Below are 23,455 nucleotides of genomic sequence, written 5' to 3'. Positions count from 1 at the left end.
TTATCTTAATGAGCAGCAGTGAGTACCTGTGACATGATGGCTTCACCAATCAGTGAGAAGTAGGCATTCAAGTCAGCGTCTCTTCCAAGGCAAACCCAGCACTATCAGGTCGCCGACTTCTTGCTGTCCAGCAGCTTTGTTTTCACGTTGGGATTTTCCAGGATCTCATCTCCTTTTCTTTTGATCTCTAAAACGGTAACACTTGTTTATTGAATTACCAAGTCTTTTTATCATATCCCCATTTCTGTGCAATCAATGACTGTGACATACTAATGATTGCCTGGACAAATCGATTTTTCACAATGTGTGAATTTAGTGTTGTAACCATTAGATTTTTTCATAAGTTTTCAAAAGAACTTTTGATTTTATTCAAGTTTTAATGTATCTGTTACTTCATGTTCCTAAAAAAAATGTCAGAGTGTTGTTAATAATAATAATAATAATATTAAAATGCAAATCCAGTTTTATTGACGTTTGTATTCGAACCACTGGATCCTAATACAGACCAGTAGACTCTAGGAAAGTTGTAGTCCTAATGGCCAGTAAAGTGAAAAACTTATGGGGCAGACCGCAAATGAAAAATATTTTAGTCTATTTCTCTCGCCAATAACACGGGTTACCTCTGAGGGTTTTCCATCTCATTGAAACACCATATACCTTGGACGCTTCCCCAGTGCAGCCACCTTGTAGGCAGACCATGGCAGGACTCGCTGGACGCTTCCCCAATGCAGCCACCTTGTAGGCAGACCATGACAGGACTCGTTGGGCGCTTCCCCAGTGCAGCCACCTTGTAGGCAGACCATGGCAGAACTCGTTGGCACAAAGGATTGATGGTAATATCTAAAGTGTAGGTGTGGCCCTCTTCTCCTTGCAGATGTCAGTGGGAGCTCTATCTAGAATCACCATAATAGAGTTCTGTAAGCAGAAAGAAAAACGGATAAATGAGTTTTCCCTACCTATGTCAGCCCTCTGCAGTCTGCTTCCTGGACCTGCAATAAGAAGAAACCTGAAACGCGTGGGAATAATGCAATGACACTACAACAATAGAGCCTAGACCAGCAGAAAGCCGATGATGTATCCTGCGAAGATTCCTGAGCGACGATTCCTCGTGCGGAGAAGCGAAGGTTTTAGCTGGCCAGCTTAGAGAAACGTCGAATCCACCGTCCAGACGTCTGCGTGTGCAAGAAACATTATGTCGATGAACGATGCGTTGACGAAGGATGAGGGAAAGCTTCGGAAAGATGCGAGTTAACTCCCGTGTCCTTTTTGCTTGATATGGGACGCAGCACATGTCATCCTTTCTGTTGCTCTACATCAGTCCGCTGTTGAATGACCGCACTTTCAAAATTCCGTGCTTTTATACCTTCAGTGATACATAGTCACATGGTGGCGTTCCTGTTGTCACCAATGGTCAACTTGTTCGAAGGGAATGGCGTTTGATAGAGGTGCGCTAATTTGATTACAATATCTTATTAACACATACATGTTATTTTCTATTTTAATTATTCTATTTATCATTTTTTTATAATAAGAATAATAAGTACTAAGCAATGACTTCGAAATGTACAGTCAAATTTGATGACAATTTCTGAACAACATATACATGTACATGTACCTTCTCCCCAAAATTGTGATAGGCACGATGTCAGTTAAACTGGTAGCTGTGAACTTCTCGCAGGCCACTGTCGTGAGCGCGTATTTAAAGGACAATGTTCATGTAAAAATCCATTTCTCGAATTTTGAAGATACAGCACTCAATCTATACACTAGAGGTATGTTTTAATCGATCCCCGCCAGTTAAAAATTATAAAAACAATCTATTAGTAGAAAAAAAAGCGTTTTAGTAAACCTCACCTCAATATGCAAAAATGAAGCAACAGATCTGGGTCACGTGGTACTGTGACGACAATCACGATAAAGGTCTATGAGACTCAACTGAGCTGCATGGTGCATACAGACGGAGAAGTTAAGGAAAGTTGTGTTGAACGGAGTTGAGGAATTTTCGTTATGCCTCGGTGTGTTGCCGTGGGATTCAGCAAAATTGCAGCTCTCGTTGACAATCTTTCTTTGTCTGTGACGGTCTTCCGTGACTTACTTACTAACTTCGGTGACAATAGTTGCGATGCTCTAGATCATGGTCACCTCAGGTGGTTTAGATCATATCAAGAGCTGGTAGTCTTTCAGATTAACTGTCATCAGTTGGCAAACTTACTGATTGCTGATGCATTTCAAATGCATTGTAGTTGACCAAAAGCTCGTTTACAACAAACCTGTTAATTATGCACCGCTGCAATTCCCAAGCCAGGTAATAACAGGTATGAAACTCGTCTTGGTGGGCTTTCATATTTTTCAATATATCTCATTTATTTCATGGGGTTATTTTATTGGTATTTGTAAATGACGTTAAATATCAATACTTAAACAATTAAGTTCAAACACGGTCGCGAACATTAATAAAAGAAATTGCTCTCAGGGTATCTTGAAGCTTCCGTGGAAGAAAACGTGTTGAGGAAAAACAGGAAAAAGAGCGTTATATTAAAGAAAAAATGGGAACTGCTATAATAAAATGGTTCGTTATCCTAATTCGTTTATGCTTTGAGGATTTGTTTCTGAAGATTATTTCATCTGAAATATTAAATAATTTAAAAGATTGATTATTTTATAACTTGAAACGCAAATTCTGCGTCAGTACGCAATTTTTTTTTTTTTTTTTTTTTTTTTTTTTTTTTTTTTTTTTTTTGCAAATTTGTAAGCTTATAACACCGTGCTATAAAGATCTACTCAAGAAAAAAATTTGCTTGGGTAAAATTGAGTACGGAATGAACTGGAGACACTTGGCTTGTCATTAAGTTTACAAGAAAATATGTCAGGTAACTTTATACTGTCTTTGAAAGAGTAAAGATTGAAAGATAATTTTAGACAAACTTTGACGGGGGAAATACCTACAAAGAGTAATGGGCTATTTCGCCAACATCTTGTTGAAAATTTTACACTGCAATTCTATTCAAATAAGCTAAGGAACTAATTGCCAAATTAATACTCTCATCACATAACAGGGGGGTAACCAGACCTGCAAAAATTGTACGCACATATTTAAAAAGATTACAAGCACATACAGCAAAATGTAGACTTACGCAAAACATGAAGGACAGCGTAATCACAGCAAATGTACCTCATATAGCAGCTTAATTTCCATTAATAATAAAATCATCATTTAAGTCAAAAATATTCTTGCGATTTAATAACTATTTTAATTTACCCAGAACGGTATATTTATTTTAAAGGCGGTTAACTGAAATATAGTTTTATGATTTGTTTGTGAAAATTGCCCATGTCACCCTGTTAGTTTGGAGGTCTAAGCTGGATCAAGTCCGTGTTAAAATTCCTATGAAGTTGTGCAGGGAAAATTCTTCCTTTCTTTCTCTAGCTCCTCGATAAACCTGGTGTTCAGATTTTATCTAGTACCCCCAGGTCTACGGGAGCTGCGCTATGTAACTAACGCACAGGTAGATTTTTACCTGAGATAACTGGAGTAAAGCTTAGATAGAGAGTGCGTTCGATACAAGCAAGACAAATTGAATGCCATTTAACCCTCTAATTAAGAGGTAAAGGAAGTTCCAGTTAGATGGATGATTAAGATAGGACTTGTAAAGGTAACGGGCATTGTTTACCTCAGTTTAATAAAAGTATGCAAGACGGAGTGTCAGCGGTTTAATAAAATAAATTGAATTTCACAAATAACATGGACCTCATATGCAATAATCAACATTTCCCTTAACTCATTCAAATGCAGTGTTTTATACAACTTGGGATAACCATAATGAAATGCTTGTTAAAGAAATGACTAGACGGGAAATGGTTTTACACAGCTTCACGAGGATTTAGACCCCTCGGGTAAGAGATTTGAATGAGTATAAACTTTTATCAGAAGCCAGAGAAGTCATCTTACAGGTAGACAATGCAGCTCAGTTTGACAGCTAAGCACGCTCTGTTCTCCAGTGGCTCGATTGTCGTCATTGGACCACGTGACCACGTAGCTCATTAACTCCCAGGACGAGCAAATAGGACGTTTTTTAAAGCCAAAATTTTACAAAATGAGCTTTTAATTTGTGTATTTGGATAAAGATATCGTTAGTTGGGCATGTTTTCTGAAGAATATGTTCCGTTCAGGCCATTCTGACGGCATGAAGCAAACCCTTTAAACACTTATCCAAAATGTGGATTATGTAATAGGGCGTAGGATGACTGCATTTTTAGGCAGCCTGAAGGGGCATGGTTTTTTTTTTTTTTTTTCATTGTGGTGAATTTCAGTGAGTCAAATGAAAACACACTGGACTTAACATGTACAGCCACCTCAGTACTCTCAAACACATTGGAACCAACTGACTTGGTATTCTGAGAAATGAAAAACAAGTTATCGTGATTTAACGAATCGAAGGAAAGCAGTAGTGGGTCAAATGAAAAATCTTGATTAACTTATTCAAGCAGTAGAAACGAATGAATATTTTTGTAAAACATCTCCTGATGTAGGTCATAATAAGCATCAGACGCCTTCCTTCATGGCCGAGGGTTATCAGTGCTCTGATGCCAGTAGCATGAGTAGAGAAATTACAGACGGATATAATCATAAATAAGAGAAAATATAAAAATCAAAATGAAAGTTTTCCCATTTATCCGTTTACTTCATCCCCTTTAACCTCAGTTGAGATCTACACTTATTAATAGGCGTCATACATATAACATCGTTATAAGTCTCAGTAGCCACTGGCATCCTTTCACATCATCCTGGCGAGCATACAATCTTAGTGGCAAACAGGTTAATTGCCTATTATGCTATTGTTTCGTGGCTATAGTCACACACAACAGCTCCGTTTGTGTGTTTTCTCAGTGAGGTGGTCTTTGTCTCGACCTGGCTTGAAAATAAAACTCGGGTCTTGCCTAGTCTGCCCTGAGAATACGAACTGATTCTCAATATATAGATTCATTTTCCATTAAAAAACTCATAAAGACATAACGAGAGAAAGAATTGTTTGTCCAAATGAAAATTTAGTTACATCAGTCGAACAACTTAAATCACTGCAAAAAAATAACTAGATCTGTTCTGACACACAAAAAAAAAAAACATAACCGGACTGAAATTTCAACCATGGTGACTGTTGCTCACACTACCACCTCACATTCTCCGATCGATTTAGTTTATTGAAAAACATGTCAAAACTGCAATCGACGAAGCCTATGTAAAACGTCTCAGAGAGAAACCACAATGTGCATATTTTTAAAAAGTCTTTCTCACCTTGACTTATCATCCACTATTAGGGCACGTTTCCAGTAAAACTAATGTTTTACCTCGATTGATCCAACTCCTCGGGGACTCTCGCTGAATACAATCAGAATTACAGATTAACACACCTCCACTTTTTTCCAACATAATCACCAACTGTTTCTGCTTGCCAGGAGGAGGCGTGTTAATCTGTTAATCTGACTGCATTCAGCAAGAGTCCCCGTGGAGTTGGGCAGATATACATGTACACTGTACGTAGAAAGATAGTTTCATCAATATTTGGTATTGGACGCACTGTTGTATTGATTCCGGATTTTTAAGAGTCGTCGATTGCAGTTTTGAAATGCTTTTGCTTTCTGATTAAGGTATAAACAAAGAACATTATATGGATGCGAAAGATTTGTTAAGTTAAGAAGTCACATTTATTAATCGCAAATGAATGAATAAAATAAATTAAGATGAGTGTAAACCTAGCAAGTTATTGTGTGAAAGTGCAATTTTCATAAGACTCAACTTGTCTGAAAATTATAAGCGTATTTGGCAAGAGTGGAAAACGCAAGTCCATTGAAGGTTATGCTGATTGGCTAATTTAATAAGAAGCCTCTCGGAGATGGATCGATCCTGTTAGATCGTTCTAGGCATGCGAACCCAGTCCTATAGTGTCCAGGCTTTTGTCATGAGTATCTGATGGTAAAGATTTATGGATGTACATGTACGCCTACCCGACACTTAACAATGCACACCTCAGCGTCGGAAGGCCTGGTGATATCTGTTCATTAGAATCCAAAACAAGTCGTTCTTACAAGAGTTATGACAGACATTCTAAGACAATGCAAATAGACTAAAATACACAGATACAACATTTAAAATAAAAAAAAAACTAGATTTTACAACTGTAATATTTCATTACAGGTCTTTGATACATATCAACTCATTTGTAGGTCTGACAAAATTTAATTTATTTTCCTACTACTACCTACTACATTGTGTACTTCGTAATTTACTAAGAATGAGAAAATAAAATGACTCATTACAGACAAAAGTCTGAGTTTTAAATGTAGTCGAGTAGCCAGAACTCTAACCCCGCAACGTTGTTTCCTGTGGTTCTTACAGAAATGCATTTCTTGCCACAGGAAAAGCCAATTTTGCTTGGTTGCTACTCCAAAGTCATTGACGATTTTTCAAGATGGCCGCCAATTCGTAAGCAAAACAGACAAACATCCACACATCTGGTTTAATCATTCTGAGAAATTCTATAAAGTTCATTAATTCATATGTTAGGGTAAACCAATAGAATAAGATGTGGGCCTTTAAAAGTAACGACTTATTTTAAACAAATCTTAATCAAAATAATTTAAAAAAATTAATGCGTTGGTAACAAACAACATGATTTCACCGAAAATAGGCCCTCTTTCTCTCAATCTAATTTAGGTAAAGATTGGCAAATGAAGCATATATATATTTATACGTGTGTAGTAATTTTCCTTCCCTTTTTTGGTCTTCATATAATGACAAAACTGTACTTCTTATTAGCAGTAGTCCTACAGTGCACGCTTGTCTGTCACCTAGCTGATGGAAACATTTTAATTTTGTTCAAAAAACTAAGACATCTTTTCTGGTGTATTCGGCTGTAGTATAGAATACCACAACTGCACCCTACTATAATAACATATTTGCTTCCCAGCTGGTATCACATTTATGACAGTATAATCCATTCAAATTGCTTGCGGGAACAAAACGTTTTATTCGTCCCTGATATTGTGAAACACCTAAGGGCAAAAGTATATTTATACGGGGCCTATTTATACGCAGCAGTATAGAATACAGATATGTTTTTATCTATACTGGAATATATTCGGTCACCTCACATCCGCTTATCGCCACATAAAGTGTCCCAACCCTTTTTCCAAGCAAAGTGATAGATTAAGACCCCTACTCTATACAAAAGGGAAAAATATAAATACTGCAGAATTGCCCATTATGAACCAAGTCTTCACAACAACAACAACAGTAATAATAATAATAATAATAATAATAATAATAATAATAATAATAAATGCTATATTCTATAAATAAATGAGCAGCCAGTTTCATAATTCAGAAACTTTACAGCTAAATAAGGTATACATTAGCACAGTACGAGTATAGGTCTATATGTGTTACAGCTAATACAGCTATAGCGCACAATTCAAGCACGACATTTATATAGCAAAATATTCATCTTCCTGTCAACGCTTTTCGTCGATACATTTAATCAGTGAGTCAAAACATATTAAGAACTGTTGACTTTCGGCCCAAGCATCAGGGCTTCAAAAAGGGCCCTGATTCGCACAAAAATATAATAAATGAATAAATAAATAAATAAGTAATAAAAAAATTAATAAATAACATGTGCTTTGTTTCAGTGTGCGGGTGGACAATTTATAAATTCATATTGAATAGATTAAAACCATAATTAGGTTCCGATATTTAAGACAGATAATGAGGCTGTGGCCAGTGTGCGACAGAGATCCAAGGACGTACTGAGGAATAGAATAAGCATCGTAAGTCACACAGATTACCAGACTCGCCTAAGATTATTTGCATTCGTATCGTTTGCTATTGGATAACCTTATTTTTATCCACTTTTACCCTTTGAAAAATCCGCTCACACGCGGCAGCGGGTGTTTTTTCACCAAATATTTCCATTCCATTTAATCTGTATTGTTTTATTAAACGCTCAACAGCCGCATAGTGTTTTTCCTGAGCCCCAACACATGCAGGATCCCATGTCCAGTCAGAGAATTCAAAATTGAACAGATTTCTGTGGATTCCACTTCTATTGAAGTATCTACAGTGTGCAGGACAGATATCAAACCCACCAGAATGGCAAATTCCTTCCAGTAGAGCTTGGAGATAGTAACTATTTAAATTGTACGGAGACAGTAAAACTTCACTTTTTGGAGTAAAATGATATGACAAGTGAATTGCTACTCTTGCAATAGGCGCGCGTTCTTCAGCTGTAAAGTTGTCATGATAGAATTTTAAAGGCATTCTGCCTTTGCTTTCTTGCATCCACTTTCCATTCGGGCGCTTGTGAATACGAAAACTGTATTCATTACGATGAAATGTGTATATGTACTGACACATTACATTAAATTGTGAGAATAATTCTCTTTCGTCAACTGTTGACTCTCTAAAAATGTCGTCAAATCTTTTCTTGTGTAGCCGCTCAAGGTAATGTCGTAGATCAATGATGTGTTTCACTTTTAAGATGACAGGAAAATAGGCCATACATTGCATTACCTCTGGTGTTCCAAAGAGTTTCCTCGTCTTCAAGGCTACCCCTTGCCAAAAGCTCACAAGAAATTTACCATAAACTCCAATGACTACAGGTTTCCCATTTAGGAACAGATCCTCTGGCGTGACAGTTGATATGAATAAAGTATCTGTATCTACAAAACCGATGTATTCAGAATTGGTGTAATTCTCTGGGTAGAACATCGACCACTGCTGTCGAAGATGACCGCGGTTGTTGTAGGTTTTTGGGGAGGGATTTTCATAGAAAACGTTCGGATAAGGGTACCTGTCGCGCAGTTCTTCGCCACAGAGATGATCATTTTTGGTCTCGTTATCCAATACAACTATCAGCCGAGTATCGTTTGGCCAGAACAGCTTCATACTGGGTATAAGTATCTTGTTAAACATATCTTTTTTGGTCGAACACATGCGAACGAAGATCTCAAAGCTGGGGACAGATGCCCATGGGTTAGCAGCACTCTTAACAAAGTTACCGGGTGCCTGAATGGTAGTAACTTTTAAATTCTGAACTTGGTGTAATTTACTCCAAAAGGCAAATAATATCATCGGGCTGACTACAAGCAACAGAAAGGCCTTCTTCCTACAATACATATCCGTTTCCCCTGTGACGATACTCAGAGTTTATTGATGTAAGCCAAATAATATAATGGTATAATCCTACCTGAAACTACATGGGTGAAAGGTCAAAGAAGCTTCGACGCCTCCTGGCTATGTGCCACCAGCTAGTTTAGGCATAGCATTAAAGTAAGACTGGGTTCCCATACCTAGATCGCGATTGATCCAAGGGGTTTCTCGCTAAATTGCCAACCGTTAACCTGTATTGAACCACGCGCTTCAATTGTAAAACAAGTTTATTTATGTAAGAGTAGCTTCTACTAATACTATGCATCTGCATCCTAGTAACTGTGCATCTTACTAGGCTGTGGTGTGTATTTTTCACATTATTAAAAATCACTTGTAAATATGCCACATGCACTGGGCAATGTAGTTGGGAGGAAATCTGCTTTTTAAAAGTGATTTTTTGTGGGGAGGCACAATGTATACTGCTCGTTAAATTGTGTACAAGATATACTTGAATTTTACGAGGGGTGTGCCAGAGAATTAAGCTGATTCCATTAACTGCACCTTAACGAGAACCCCCGCAGAGACAGATCGATCCTGCTGGACTGATAATTTTTAATCTGAACATAGCCTGAACCATATGATAGTCTGCTGGAATAAAATAATAATGATAATAATAATAATAAATTTAATAATATATTGGTTGGAAAGTAAAGCTATTTTTCTCATTTCCAAACTGACATAGTATTTCATTTCTGAATTGAGCTCCCACTGATCGTCTCAATTTTAATGTGCATGAAACGGTTCACTTGAGCTCAGCCCCTCAGCCATCGTTTTTAGGGGCATGTTTGTGTTGTCCTTACATGCCTTCCAGTAGTAGTAAGCCAATACATACTGCGTATGTTAATCATGATGAATACATAAATGTAGTCATAAACTTGTTTTTTTTTCAGATACGCGAATATGTTACTGTGTCAAGCCAGATCTTTGGCAGTAAACTTTACATGTAGCTCTCTCAATGTCTGTCATTTTTGCTGATTTCCCCTCAGACTAAACATTTGGCCTGTCTCAATCCTAGATAAATTTTAATCATAAAACTCAACTCGAATACAATGATGAAGTACTGAAGTCCTATTGGTTGAAAACTCAGGCAATATTTTTTGTAGCAAAATGTATGTAATAGTTCATTTCTATAATGGACTCCTGTTGATCTTCCTAATTTCAGTGTGCATTGGATGGCTCATCAAATATCGCTTAAATCAGGGCAAAAGTGAGCACATCACATGTGCTGTATTTTACGGTCATATTTGTCACGAAAGAAGCCAAGATATGTAGTTGCTCCATGCACACATCATTTAAAATGTAATGCGTGTAACAGAGACAGAACGCAATAATTATCCACAGTACAGGAATCAGCCCAACCCAAAGAAGCTTGGGAGTTCAACACCCTTGCTAATCTTTGGACCATTTTCTTTTGAGGAACTTTCTCTAGATTCTACTAATACATGCATCTTGCCCAGAAAGGGTACCAAACATAAATATTAATGCTATAGATGAACTCGGATAACAATGGTGAAAGATGAAGAGCAGGGGTATAAACTGAAATAAAAACTGCAGAATCAATTCATTAATTACACATAAATATTTTTCATTAACTTCAGCTTTATTTTACATTATACAATCAAACTAACATTATGGGTAAAAATACCCAGAGAATTATACTCCGAACATCATAAACATCCTCACAATCTTAGGCTGCATTTCCATAAACTTACTGTACTAGCAGGTTAGATCTATCAGCAGTAATTCTCACTATGGAGTGGACGATGTAATCAGCTTATTGTTTGGCACCCCCCCCCCCCCCTTGCAAAGTAATATGAACAACTTCATGGACTACAAAGTTTTCCTGACTCCCCCCCCCCCCCCTGAGTGCTTTTAGGCAGTTTTAGGGTGCATTCTCAGAGATTTAGATCAATCTAGAGATTTAGATTTAGATTGACCTAATTCCCTGGGGTTTCACGCTAAATTGCAGTCAGCTGAGCGCGCACCATAGTTAATTACCCCCTTACAGCCTTTAGTAGGTGGGACAGATGCTTAAGCCGGCTAAGCTGACAGTAATCTAGTGAGACTCCCCACAGGGATAGATCAATCTAAAATCTATGGGAATGGGGTCTTAGGTATGCCAGACATTTAAGCCCCTCAAACTGAATGTCATTTAGCAAGAATCCCCAAGGAGTTAGATCGATCCAGCTGGAACATAGGCTTATGGGAATGCTCCCTTAAAATTTATCCTAGTACAATCTAACTGACATTCTGGCTCAAAATACCAATATAATTGCTAGTACCCAAAATTCATAAACAGCAAAATGTTGATCATTCATAAGCTTGAATTTTATCCTGCTATAATCTATGTAATTGTTTGGCTAAAATGACAAAATGAGTTCTGATATTGGTACATAAAACTTACAGATAATTATTTATACATCACACAACTCACCCACAAGGGGCTCTCTAGAATATAGAGATAAATCTTTGGTAGTGCAATAGCATTAAATAGTAAACAAAATCTGGACTATAAATTCTACCTCTATGTATCTTGTATAAATCATTATTTGTACATTTAAATCCCATTTGAAGAGACATGCTAGTCGTGATAAATAATTTCACCTATTTCATGCATCATACAATTGTATTAACTGGTCCAGACATGAGTCCTCACATCTTGTGTTACACTTTTCTGTATCCAAACACCTTGATAGATTCACAATATAACAAGCTGCCTTTCATGTAACTGAAAGAGTTGCCTAAACAGAGCTCACATGCTCGACGCCACCATTCAGTTAACTGGATTAATTCTGATTAGTCAAAACAGTTAAAAGGATACTTGTGAAAGGGAGTCCCTCCCCCCCCCCCCCCCCCCCCCCCCCCACAGACACACACACACTGCCTTACATGAATTACATAATTGTACAGTATGAGCTTCTACACAAATACAAATGTAATACTGAATAATGTGGCAGTGTGGTGGGATGTGACAAAGCTGTGCAGTTGTGAAATATATTCCCTGTGAGATAATAAATGCACTGCTTATATGCTTTTTTGCACTCAAATTCTGCACAATTAATTCCAAACTGGGATTATTTGTTTATTCTGCCAATAATGGGAGCTGGAGGTCAAGCTGTGAATTCTCCACCTTTCTAAGAGGTATCTCATACAGGGTTCTATAATAAATTAACTCCAAATCCTATAGGACATATGTTTCCTATAGAACTGATAGAATTCCTACTAAGTCCCACAGAGTCTTGTAGGAGTCCCATAGAGTCCTGTAGGAGTCCAATAGAGTCCTGTAGGAGTTAGTCCTGTAGGAGTCCCATAGAGTCCTATAGGAGTCCTATAGAGTAATGTAGGAGTCATATAGTGTCCTGTAGGAGTTCCATACAGTCCTGTAGGATCGAGTTAGTCCTGTAGGAGTCCCATAGAGTCCTGTAGGAGTCATATAGAGTAATGTAGGAGTCATATAGAGTCTAGAGTCATGGAGGAATCCTACAGAGTTCCACTGAGTCCTACAGGACTTCCTACAGAAACATTTTCTGATGGCTTTTTTTTTCATCTCAAACAGATACTCATATCTAAAGTCAAAAGTCCTATGGTATACATGTACAACAACTCTTCTGTGACCTAAAACATAGTTCCCCTGACATAAAACATTTTTATCATCTTCCCCAAAGCAATATCATAGGTGTCACCACCATCTCTGCCTAGGGGCGTGAGTACATGCAGTGTCATGATTCTACTGTGTCTGGAAGTGTGATGATTTTGGCTGCCTCTCTCACTCCGCTCAGATAGGCTCCTGTGACTGTCTGTGGAAACTGACGCTGGGTGGCCTGTTGAAAAAGAACCAGGAAGACGTTGAAACTATATACATCATTCTGACTTATAATAAAACAATATTAAAGACAGCCACTAAATTTTGACTTATTCTAAACCAAACATTAAAAGTATATGCAAATATATGTGTTAATATAAATGTTGAGAATTAATTGAGGTGAAAAAACAGGTATTTTCAAAACTTGGAAACTGGTCAAAATCTGCAATTTACAATATAACAATATTCAAAGCTATGCCTTAACTTGAGTTTAAAATTGTGATCCACCGGAACAAATTTATCACATCCTATGAAAATCTCAAACACAATAAATAAGATAAATAAATGAATAAAACAAATAAATTTTCTCACAGCACCATCCCCTCACCTCTCCACCAAAGAAAACTTTCTGGTCTACATCCTCAGCAACAATATCATAGGTGTCACCACCACTGCCAATAGGGACGTAGCTGTACGCCATGCCTATGTTCTCCATACTGTGCCAGCGAGTAACAAACCACTTCTCAGGTTCTGGGATTGGCTGAATAGAAGAAATAAAAATATATACCAAGTAAGGCAGATTGATTACCAGTATCCATATGCAAGTGCTGGCAACTTACCTTTGTATATTAATTTTCAAGTATAATTTGAATACATTACTGAGAATTTTCAGGAAAGGCAATTTACAGTCAAGAAAAAAAAATGAAAGAAACTGGATAGAAAATTAATTTATCTTCCTACAACCTCTGCTGAGTATGTTTGTGCAGGTGTGGAGTGAGGGGTTTCCTGGGGTCCAAAGGAACAGCCCACTTGTCTTTGTGTTATGATGACACTACATATACTAGCAGTTATATGAGTAGAAGTTTTATCATTTCCCAATTTTTAAATTATAAAAATAAACGATTCTCTCTCTCTCTCTCTCTCTCTCTCAGTATTACAGAATTATACAAAATAATTCTGTAATAAACAAATAAACAGAAATAAACAAAAATGTACACAAACCTTTTCAGGGAATAATTTTCCTAAAACCCCCACACAGCATTTGACAATCTCCTCATCAGTCTTCTCCCCCTGAACTTCCACAGCTTTCCCACTCAACTGGCTAATCAGGACAAAAGGGCTGCTAGGGTTATCCTTTAGTCAAAAGAAAAAGTATTTGTTTGCGTATACATTGGCATATAAGCCTGGCTTTTCAGGACAATAGTGCCTTTAGGGTTATACTGAAGTCATAAGAATAAGTATTCATTTGCATATACTAGTATGTAGGCATTAAGCCTGGTATAGGGGGCATGGGAGGGTGGAATTTGGGTTAGAGGGGGGGTGCACAGATATGTTTTGAGAGACTGAAAACTTAATGGACCCACCTAAATGTAGCCCCGATGCTAGATATATGGTCAGATAATCGACTTCAACCCAGACAGATGTAAGCAAACTTGTACTAGTAGAAGGTAGTAAAGTTCCTCTGTAGTGTAATTAGATGTTAGAACTAAAGTGTACCATTATAGCTGCATCACAATGATATAATGCTTAACGTGAAAATTTATATAATACATAGCATATACTTTAAATGTAGACTTCTTTAGCACCAACCTTTGGCGTGAGATCATAGAACATACTGAAAAGGCCTCTCTGAGATTCATCTGAAGGCACATGGCCAAAAAAACCTGCTCTTTTTGCCTTGTTCTGCCAGAACCTCTCTGGGAACTGTAAGGCAATCTGAAAACAACAACAACATTTCAATTTATCTTTCATTACTGAGTGACATAACATAACAGAATTTGATTTTATAGTAACGGACAAGCCCAGCAACCATACAAATCATTTGATATCACCCCGAAGTGGAGAATTTAAGTTATCATGTACCATCGGCATCCTTTAACTGGCTGATGATGAAGATTTCCAACACTCTTAAACACAGGGTAACATTAATGATATAGACAGGTTCTAAATGGAATCACCTATTAACGCAACATGTTTTAATGGGAACAGAGGCAATATAAAAATATCATATTATAAATTTTGAATTGAAAAATAGATCTCCATAACTAAAAATAAATATTAAGTGAAACTGACCAGGGCTTGGGCACATTTTCAAGAGACTAGTACCTTTTCTGTTACACCTGTCCCTAGTTTGTGGAAAGCCTTAACTTTATGTTCAGGTAAACTTGGGGTGAATGATATCACAGACTTCTGAAGTAGGGACAGTGGAACAGTGATTATCACCTGAAATAGTTAATATAATATAATATAATATAATATAATATAATATAATATAATATAATATAATATAATATCATCTTAAGATGACAGATGACTTTCTGCTTTATAATAAAATATCTTTTTTTTTCTTTTTTTTAATATTAATTCATTGCCACTAAGATTTAGACACCAGTTTGTACTGGTAAAAATGTTCAGATTTATAGGCAAATACATAATAATATTAATTTTTTTAAATTTTTTTATGCAATTATTCATATTCATACTCATATTAATAATGTGACTGATAATCTTGCTAGTCGCCAGCTTATGTAACACCAAGTTTTCTAGGTAATACAGGGTGGGATAAAATTATGCAATGTTCCCACCTTGTCTGCTGTCCACTTCTGGCCATTTTCAGAACTGACCACTACTTTATCACCAGAGTAATCTACGGATTTCACCTGCAAGAAAAACAATACACATAAATATAAAAAAGATGAATTTCCAATGGAGGCATAACATAACTATAGTATATACATGTACATTGGACCATGTTCTACACTTGCAAAAAAAAAAAAAAAAAAAATTCAAAGTTCATATAAACAGCACTAAATCCCTGATATTTAACAAATACTGATTCTGGTATTATTATTTTGGTCATTTTCAGGTCCTAGGATGTGGCATTCTACAATGGTGGAGGGGTGGGGCAAAGGAATGAACAAAGCAGCTTTCCGTGAGAACTAATCAGAATGATACTGGATATAGTTACAGTCAGTTTACTAGTATTGGCGGATGGTACAACAAAGTTATTAAATTGGCTTAATTGGTGAGCTTATCTTAATACTACAGGCAAGTTATGGTCAGTGGTAGAAGACAAGGATAAGACTGGCTACTTATGGTGAAATAATCATATCAATGTGGCCAGTTGAAAAGTTGGGTTTCACCAAGATTGATGGACCCAACTTAACTGAACTGGAAACTTCATATGAGTTTAACTTACCTTAGTGTTTAACTTTATCTCTAAGCCATCAGCCAATCTATTCAAAATGGTGGAATAGCCTTCCCCAACAAGGGCATGGTTACCAGAGAATTGTGGGAACGCCTCATTCTGATCCCAATTTATGGCGGACAGTTTGCTGAGGTCGCAACCACAAGCATATTCTAAGTTACTCATGTGGAACTGTAGTAGATTCAGTTCTTCCTGATAAAATAAAATTTCTTCATTGTGATTTGTCTTCTTTACATACAGTATATATCATATCTGTATAAAATTCAAGGTATATTCAAACTTCATGAAACACATATCATCAACAGTACTAAGGTAATCATACAAATGCACCTTCAGGAAGTTACACTTGACACTTTGGTCACAAAAATACCAAAACAGTATCTGGGATAAAAAAATATATGTGGATTGTGGTTTCAGTAGCCTATGGTTTCAAGATAACTTGAGCCAAGTTAGTAATTCTGTATTTCAGTGATATTTTCAAAGGCATTTGCTATATGAAAACAAATATCTAAATACATAATTTTAGTGATGACAAATTTAAATGTATACACATACAGTGTAGTACATAGCCAGTAGATAGAAGTCATACAACAATGCAAATCTCACCTCAGTAAAAGTCAGCTGAGACTCCTCTATAAACTGTTGATGCATTTCAGTCAGCTTGTCTGAAATACAAAAGTCAGGTTGAACAAGTACTAATGATCAGTGTATTTTAGTCAGTTTATTTTGAAGTCTGATGATTGTAAAAGATATTTCAATTCTTCGGTTGCAGATTAAACTAGAGGATCAGAGAGGCGATACCGCCTCCGAATATTGTACCACTAGCTGGAGCAAGCGCATTCGTATAGACCCCCACATATACAAAATAAGGAACACAGCCACCAGTCTTGTGCTTGACAAGCTGTAAAAATGCAATCAACAAGAATTTTCAAAATATGCAAAAAAAATATATATAACTAAAAATGGTACAATCAAAGTTAAGTTCATCGTAAGGTAGGTCAAAGGTCAATTCCAAGGTCACAGTAAATTGCCAGTATATGACTTCCTATTCAACTTCAATAGTAACTATGGGCCTATCTCTGCCAGGTTTGGAGTTAAAAGAGAAAGAAATTAGCAGAGTTCAGTTCATGATAATAAGTAGGTCAAAGGTCAATTTCAAGGTCACACTTAGATTGCCAGTATATAACTTCCTATTCAACTTCAATAGTAACTATGGACCTATCTCTGCCAGTTTTGGAGATAAAGGGGAAGCAAAATATGCAAAGTTCAGTTCATGGTGAAAAGTAGGTCAAAGGTCAATTTTAAGGTCACTTTAAGATTGCCAGTATATGACTTCCTATTCAACTTCAATAGAGACTATGGACCTATCTCTGCCAGTTTTGGAGATAAAAGGGAATCAAAATCTGCAAAGTTCAGTTCATGGTGAAAAGTAGGTCAAAGGTCAATTTTAAGGTCACATGTAGATTGCCAGTATATGACTTCCTATTCAAGTTCAATAGAGACTATGGACCTATCTCTGCCAGTTTTGGAGATAAAAGGGAAGCAAAATTTGCAAAGTTCAGTTCATGGTGAAAAGTAGGTCAAAGGTCAATTTTAAGGTCACATTTAGATTGCCAGTATATGACTTCCTATTCAACTTCAATAGAGACTATGGACCTATCTCTGCCAGTTTTGGAGATAAAAGGGAAGCAAAATATGCAAAGTTCAGTTCATGGTGAAAAGTAGGTCAAAGGTCAATTTTAAGGTCACATTTAGATTGCCAGTATATGACTTCCTATTCAACTTCAATAGAGACTATGGACCTATCTCTGCCAGTTTTGGAGATAAAAGGGAAGCAAAATTTGCAAAATTCAGTTCATGGTGAACAGTAGGTCAAAGGTCAATTTTAAGGTCACATTTAGATTGCCAGTATATGACTTCCTATTCAACTTCAATAGTAACTATGGACCTATCTCTGCCAGTTTTGGAGATAAAAGGGAAGCAAAATTTGCAAAGTTCAGTTCATGGTGAAAAGTAGGTCAAAGGTCAATTTTAAGGTCACATGTAGATTGCCAGTATATGACTTCCTATTCAAGTTCAATAGTAACTATGGACCTATCTCTGCCAGTTTTGGAGATAAAAGGGAAGCAAAATTTGCAAAGTTCAGTTCATGGTGAAAAGTAGGTCAAAGGTCAATTTTAATGTCACATGTAGATTGCCAGTATATGACTTCCTATTCAAGTTCAATAGAGACTATGGACCTATCTCTGCCAGTTTTGGAGATAAAAGGGAAGCAAAATTTGCAAAGTTCAGTTCATGGTGAAAAGTAGGTCAAAGGTTAATTTTAAGGTCACATTTTGATTGCCAGTATATGACTTCCTATTCAAGTTCAATAGAGACTATGGACCTATCTCTGCCAGTTTTGGAGATAAAAGGGAAGCAAAATTTGCAAAATTCAGTTCATGGTGAAAAGTAGGTCAAAGGTCAATTTTAAGGTCACATTTAGATTGCCAGTATATGACTTCCTATTCAACTTCAATAGTAACTATGGACCTATCTCTGCCAGTTTTGGAGATAAAAGGGAAGCAAAATTTGCAAAGTTCAGTTCATGGTGAAAAGTAGGTCAAAGGTCAATTTTAATGTCACATGTAGATTGCCAGTATATGACTTCCTATTCAAGTTCAATAGAGACTATGGACCTATCTCTGCCAGTTTTGGAGATAAAAGGGAAGCAAAATTTGCAAAGTTCAGTTCATGGTGAAAAGTAGGTCAAAGGTTAATTTTAAGGTCACATTTTGATTGCCAGTATATGACTTCCTATTCAAGTTCAATAGAGACTATGGACCTATCTCTGCCAGTTTTGGAGATAAAAGGGAAGCAAAATTTGCAAAATTCAGTTCATGGTGAAAAGTAGGTCAAAGGTCAATTTTAAGGTCACATTTAGATTGCCAGTATATGACTTCCTATTCAACTTCAATAGTAACTATGGACCTATCTCTGCCAGTTTTGGAGATAAAAGGGAAGCAAAATTTGCAAAGTTCAGTTCATGGTGAAAAGTAGGTCAAAGGTCAATTTTAAGGTCACATTTAGATTGCCAGTATATGACTTCCTATTCAACTTCAATAGTAACTATGGACCTATCTCTTCCAGTTTTGGAGATATAAGGGACTAAATGTTATAATTTTGGAGTTACCATAATGTACCATAAATTTCCTACAGAAAAAATTAATTAAAATAAAGAAAAGGTCATTTTGGTCAAAATTCTTGAAATGGGAGGTGCTCTGAAGTTCCAGATGTTCAAATTTGATGAAATAATGTCATTTTTGACCACAAGTTGTCTGCTTTGCCAAGCCTTATGTTTTATTTTTCCGGAGTTCAAAATTTATTATCCATTACCGTACTGCACATTTTGCTTTCACCACCAATATGTACTTTTTGATACAGCGTAACTCGAAAACCGTATGGAATACAAAAAAACGGAGACCACCTCCAGTGTTGGGCTTAACATGCTCTACAAAATGCAAAAAAGAATGGGTGTCTAGCATTAACGGTTCCCGAATTAGAGACAGTTTTCAGTTTCGATATCTTATGGCCGCTACTCCCGTGAAAATGCACCGATTGACCCCAAATTCACAGAGATGAAAGATGACCTGAAGGGTAACACTTTCCATTAATATTATTAGTTAAGTCTGTGTGGTGTCTGAATAAGACCGCAAATAATTTTTTTTCGGCAAAAATTTTGTTTTTTTGAAAATTTTGGCCAGTTTGACCTTGAAATAAAGGTCAAAGGTCAAATCCAAGGGCATATTTGAAATCTACACATATGACTTTTGGAAAGCTGTCTGTAGAAATTTTTCCCATAATTCCTTCCGTAGGGGAGATAATTAGCATTTAATTTTGCCATTTTTGGACAAGGGTGCATTGCAATGAGTGCCACACCTAGACCCCAATACCGACAAAGCCCAAATTTTACGTGGAACGAGTTGAGATTATAGGTGACCCAAATCCAAGAGATGGGTATGGAGGCCCTTACCGTCTAGGAGGAGAAGCGGTAACGAGGACTTGGCGGCGGAGCCGCAGGAGCCGGCGGAGCCGCAGGAGCCGCAGGAGCCGGCGGAACATACGGGTCGGGACTAAAACCATGTGTACCACCAGCGCCTACGCTGGTGGTACAATGAAGATTGGTTCCAAAAGTTTCCTGTGCTATAAATGTATGGGGCATTTTGGCAAGAAATATATTTCAGTTTCAACTAGCCTCTTTGCCACAAAAATATGTCCATGATTATCATAGAAATGAAGCAATAAAATAGCAAAAAAAAACAAAAAAAAAAAAAAAAAAACATATACTGTATTGAAAGGAACAATTACACACCTAAAAGGCTGCAATCTTTGTGACTATCCCTCTCTTTCCTCCACTCAGCTATGATGTCTAAAAGTGCATTGAAATGGAAGTCGATTCTCTTGTCTGTGCTGCCATCTATCTGTTTGCCTGACTCATCAATGAGATCACAAGTTGGGGAGATGGGATGTAACTTTATCCCAGCCTGAAAGAAATACCATTTATCCTTAAAGTTAATAACATTCATGCAAATCAATTAAAACATCTGTCTCATGTACCTAACCTTTTAATTAACCCAGATCACATGACTTATTCCATCACATTTCTTCTTTTTTTCTTTTTTTTTATCCACATCCCACCCACCTGTTCACACATCACACAGATAGGGTTATTAATACACCCACCTGTTCACACATCACACAGATAGGGTTATTAATACACCCACCTGTTCACACATCACACAGATAGGGTTATTAATACACCCATTGACCAGCATGGCCCCTCGTCCAGCACACACCCCTAGTGACTGGTCATCCCAAACACGTCCACCAATACGGTCAGCAGCCTCAAGGATGCACACCTGGGGTAGTAATAAATAAATAAATAAATAAATAAATAAATAATGAATAAATAAATAAATAAATAATCCACGTTATACAATGTAATTGATGTCTGTAAATCTAATCCACTGAAGTTATATTCTATTCCTACATGTCATATAAAATAATTTATCACATTTTTTTCATTGTCAGAATTGGTTTAAATAACTGTAACAGTTAAAATATATCAATTATTCCAAATTTATTGCATTTAAAAAAAGTATAATACGTCCAACAAGGGTTTTCAGTTCTATTTGGCCATAAAATTAAAATCCTCTTCGTGTCATAAAATCCAAAGTAAAAGGTCCTTTTTTCTAGAATTTTTGTTTTTGGACCCCTCCCACCTCCTTTTTATCAGATTCTTATAGGTCAGCATCAGCAGTACCTTAGCAGCAAAGTTTTTGAGTTGTTTGGCTGCTCCAAGACCAGCAGCTCCTGCCCCAATTACTATAACCTCTGGCTGAAATAGCAGACAATTTATACTCAAGTTAGACATGACAATAAGGAGCTAGCAAAATGAAATATGCAAGACAGAAAAACAATTAAATCAATAAATATTAGTGAATAAAATAATGTGAATGAACTGAAAGGTCCATGGAAAATATGAAAGTGTGAACATTTAAATCTGATTTCATTTTTCATTTTATACTTTAAACAAACAAACAAACAAAGAAACAACAGCAGAAATAAATAAATAAATAAATATATTAAAAAAACCACCTTGTGCCTGTCAGGTAACACAGAGAGGTCTGGCGGGGGAGAGATGATACCGAAGTTGATCCACCCCACTCTGGTCAAATGTGCTATGACACGGCTCAGCTCCTGATAACAACGTATCCTCACCAGACCTCGACACAGGAGATACGGGGCACATTTCTCTGCTGTCAGCCACTCCTGCAAATATACAAAGTGAAATATATCAATTAAAACAGGGACTTGTATCTGTGCAGTATTGAAGATGCTTTGCAGAGTTGTATTGTTATTGCACTATTTCCACAGAGAATTTGGTTATTATTGTATATGGAAATGAGAAGGGTCTCAGGAAAAGGAGTCTAGATTCAGTAGAGAAATTGACAGAATATATGACAGGATAAAAATGAAATCATGACAGAAACATCAAAGAGCAAGAAGCATAGAATTAGCAGAAAAGATAGCTGATAAAAATTCAGATAAGGGGGGGGGGGTGATGGAAGTACTATATTTGTAATGGTTGTATTTTATCTGAAATGGAAATTTTAAAAAATCAGTATTGTGCCACTTCAACAGAGATCCATTATGCCTTTGCCACTAACAACAACTGAAGTAAAACAAACAACAAAAAACTTACTGGGTGGACATCACAAAAATACATGTACAACCATAGAAAATCCAATAACTTAAGTAAAAACAATTTGAATGGACAGCGCCATTATAACTGTTAGCCACAAAGAATCAGAACATGTCTTTACCACTAGAATTACACAGTCAGACCCAAACAAATGACCCAGTACATGGCAACCAACACGTTTATCTCTTCAGTCAATGGTCATTGTGTTAGATGTGACAAATGTCACAACCAGGCACAATCAGCTATCTGTATTACCTGGTGGGTAGAGTACTGTGCATTTCATTACACTGTAGATTGAAGTTCTTTAATCTGTAACATCTGTAACTGTTTTGAAGCAAGTAGAAAGGATGACATGCAGGTCAGACATCAGAACAGACATTCAAAATGGAAATGGAAATGCTAAAATTTAATGTGTGAAAGAATAACTAAATTACTTTTCTAGTGTCATAAGGATAACTCACATCATAATTTTCAAATCATGCTCTAAGGCTTGAAACATCATTTTCTATAACAGTAAAGATATTTCAGTGCTCCATTATAAGTAAAATTATGAATATAAATAAAATTATAAATAAAACGGTTATATGATCTCTTTAGGATCCAAAATACTGAGGTATAACTGTCAAGGTATACTTCATTTTCAGCACTGTAACACAGCTGTGGTTTACCACTCTTTGGATGAATCTGTAGGTATATTTGGGTCAAAAGACACACTAGAAGTATACTGTACACATTAGACACCAAACTGTGTGATGTACTCTCTGGATGAATCTGTAGGTATATTTGGGTCAAAAGACACACTAGAAGTATACTGTACATATTAGACACCAAACTGTGTGATGTACTCTCTGGATGAATCTGTAGGTATATTTGGGTCAAAAGACACACTAGAAGTATACTGTACACATTAGACACCAAACTGTGTGATGTACTCTCTGGATGAATCTGTAGGTATATTTGGGTCAAAAGACACACTAGAAGTATACTGTACATATT

At 36.6% G+C, this 23,455-nt stretch overlaps 1 protein-coding gene and 1 long non-coding RNA gene across 3 annotated transcripts in view; both read right to left on the bottom strand.

The window, feature by feature from the left end:
* Nucleotides 1–25: 25 nt before the first annotated feature.
* LOC147760563 (uncharacterized) lies at nucleotides 26–1,335 on the bottom strand. Its single transcript, XR_015330841.1, has 2 exons — nucleotides 658–1,335; nucleotides 26–187 (listed from the first exon to the last, which is right to left on the bottom strand). It is a non-coding gene; the product is annotated as an uncharacterized LOC147760563 (long non-coding RNA).
* Nucleotides 1,336–12,063: 10,728 nt separating this feature from the next.
* The window catches only part of LOC106166816 (lysine-specific histone demethylase 2), a 117,127-nt gene continuing 105,735 nt past the window's right edge, over nucleotides 12,064–23,455 (bottom strand). For both annotated transcript variants that reach the window (XM_086994596.1, XM_086994597.1), the window contains exons 11-22: nucleotides 21,853–22,026; nucleotides 21,518–21,592; nucleotides 20,979–21,113; nucleotides 20,567–20,738; nucleotides 16,822–16,880; nucleotides 16,207–16,407; nucleotides 15,593–15,667; nucleotides 15,114–15,230; nucleotides 14,598–14,723; nucleotides 14,010–14,141; nucleotides 13,396–13,548; nucleotides 12,064–13,026 (exon numbers count right to left, since the gene is read on the bottom strand). In XM_086994596.1, coding sequence (XP_086850722.1) covers nucleotides 12,925–13,026; nucleotides 13,396–13,548; nucleotides 14,010–14,141; nucleotides 14,598–14,723; nucleotides 15,114–15,230; nucleotides 15,593–15,667; nucleotides 16,207–16,407; nucleotides 16,822–16,880; nucleotides 20,567–20,738; nucleotides 20,979–21,113; nucleotides 21,518–21,592; nucleotides 21,853–22,026 — 1,521 coding nt within the window. In that variant the 3' untranslated portion in view covers nucleotides 12,064–12,924. The remainder of the gene's footprint in view (nucleotides 13,027–13,395; nucleotides 13,549–14,009; nucleotides 14,142–14,597; nucleotides 14,724–15,113; nucleotides 15,231–15,592; nucleotides 15,668–16,206; nucleotides 16,408–16,821; nucleotides 16,881–20,566; nucleotides 20,739–20,978; nucleotides 21,114–21,517; nucleotides 21,593–21,852; nucleotides 22,027–23,455) is intronic.

The sequence above is a fragment of the Lingula anatina genome, chromosome 8, assembly GCF_051362555.1.
Source record: "Lingula anatina isolate TDL-2025a chromosome 8, LinAna3.0, whole genome shotgun sequence".
NCBI classification, from domain to species: Eukaryota; Metazoa; Brachiopoda; class Lingulata; order Lingulida; family Lingulidae; genus Lingula; species Lingula anatina.
This window is presented reverse-complemented; position numbering and strand designations above follow the sequence as displayed.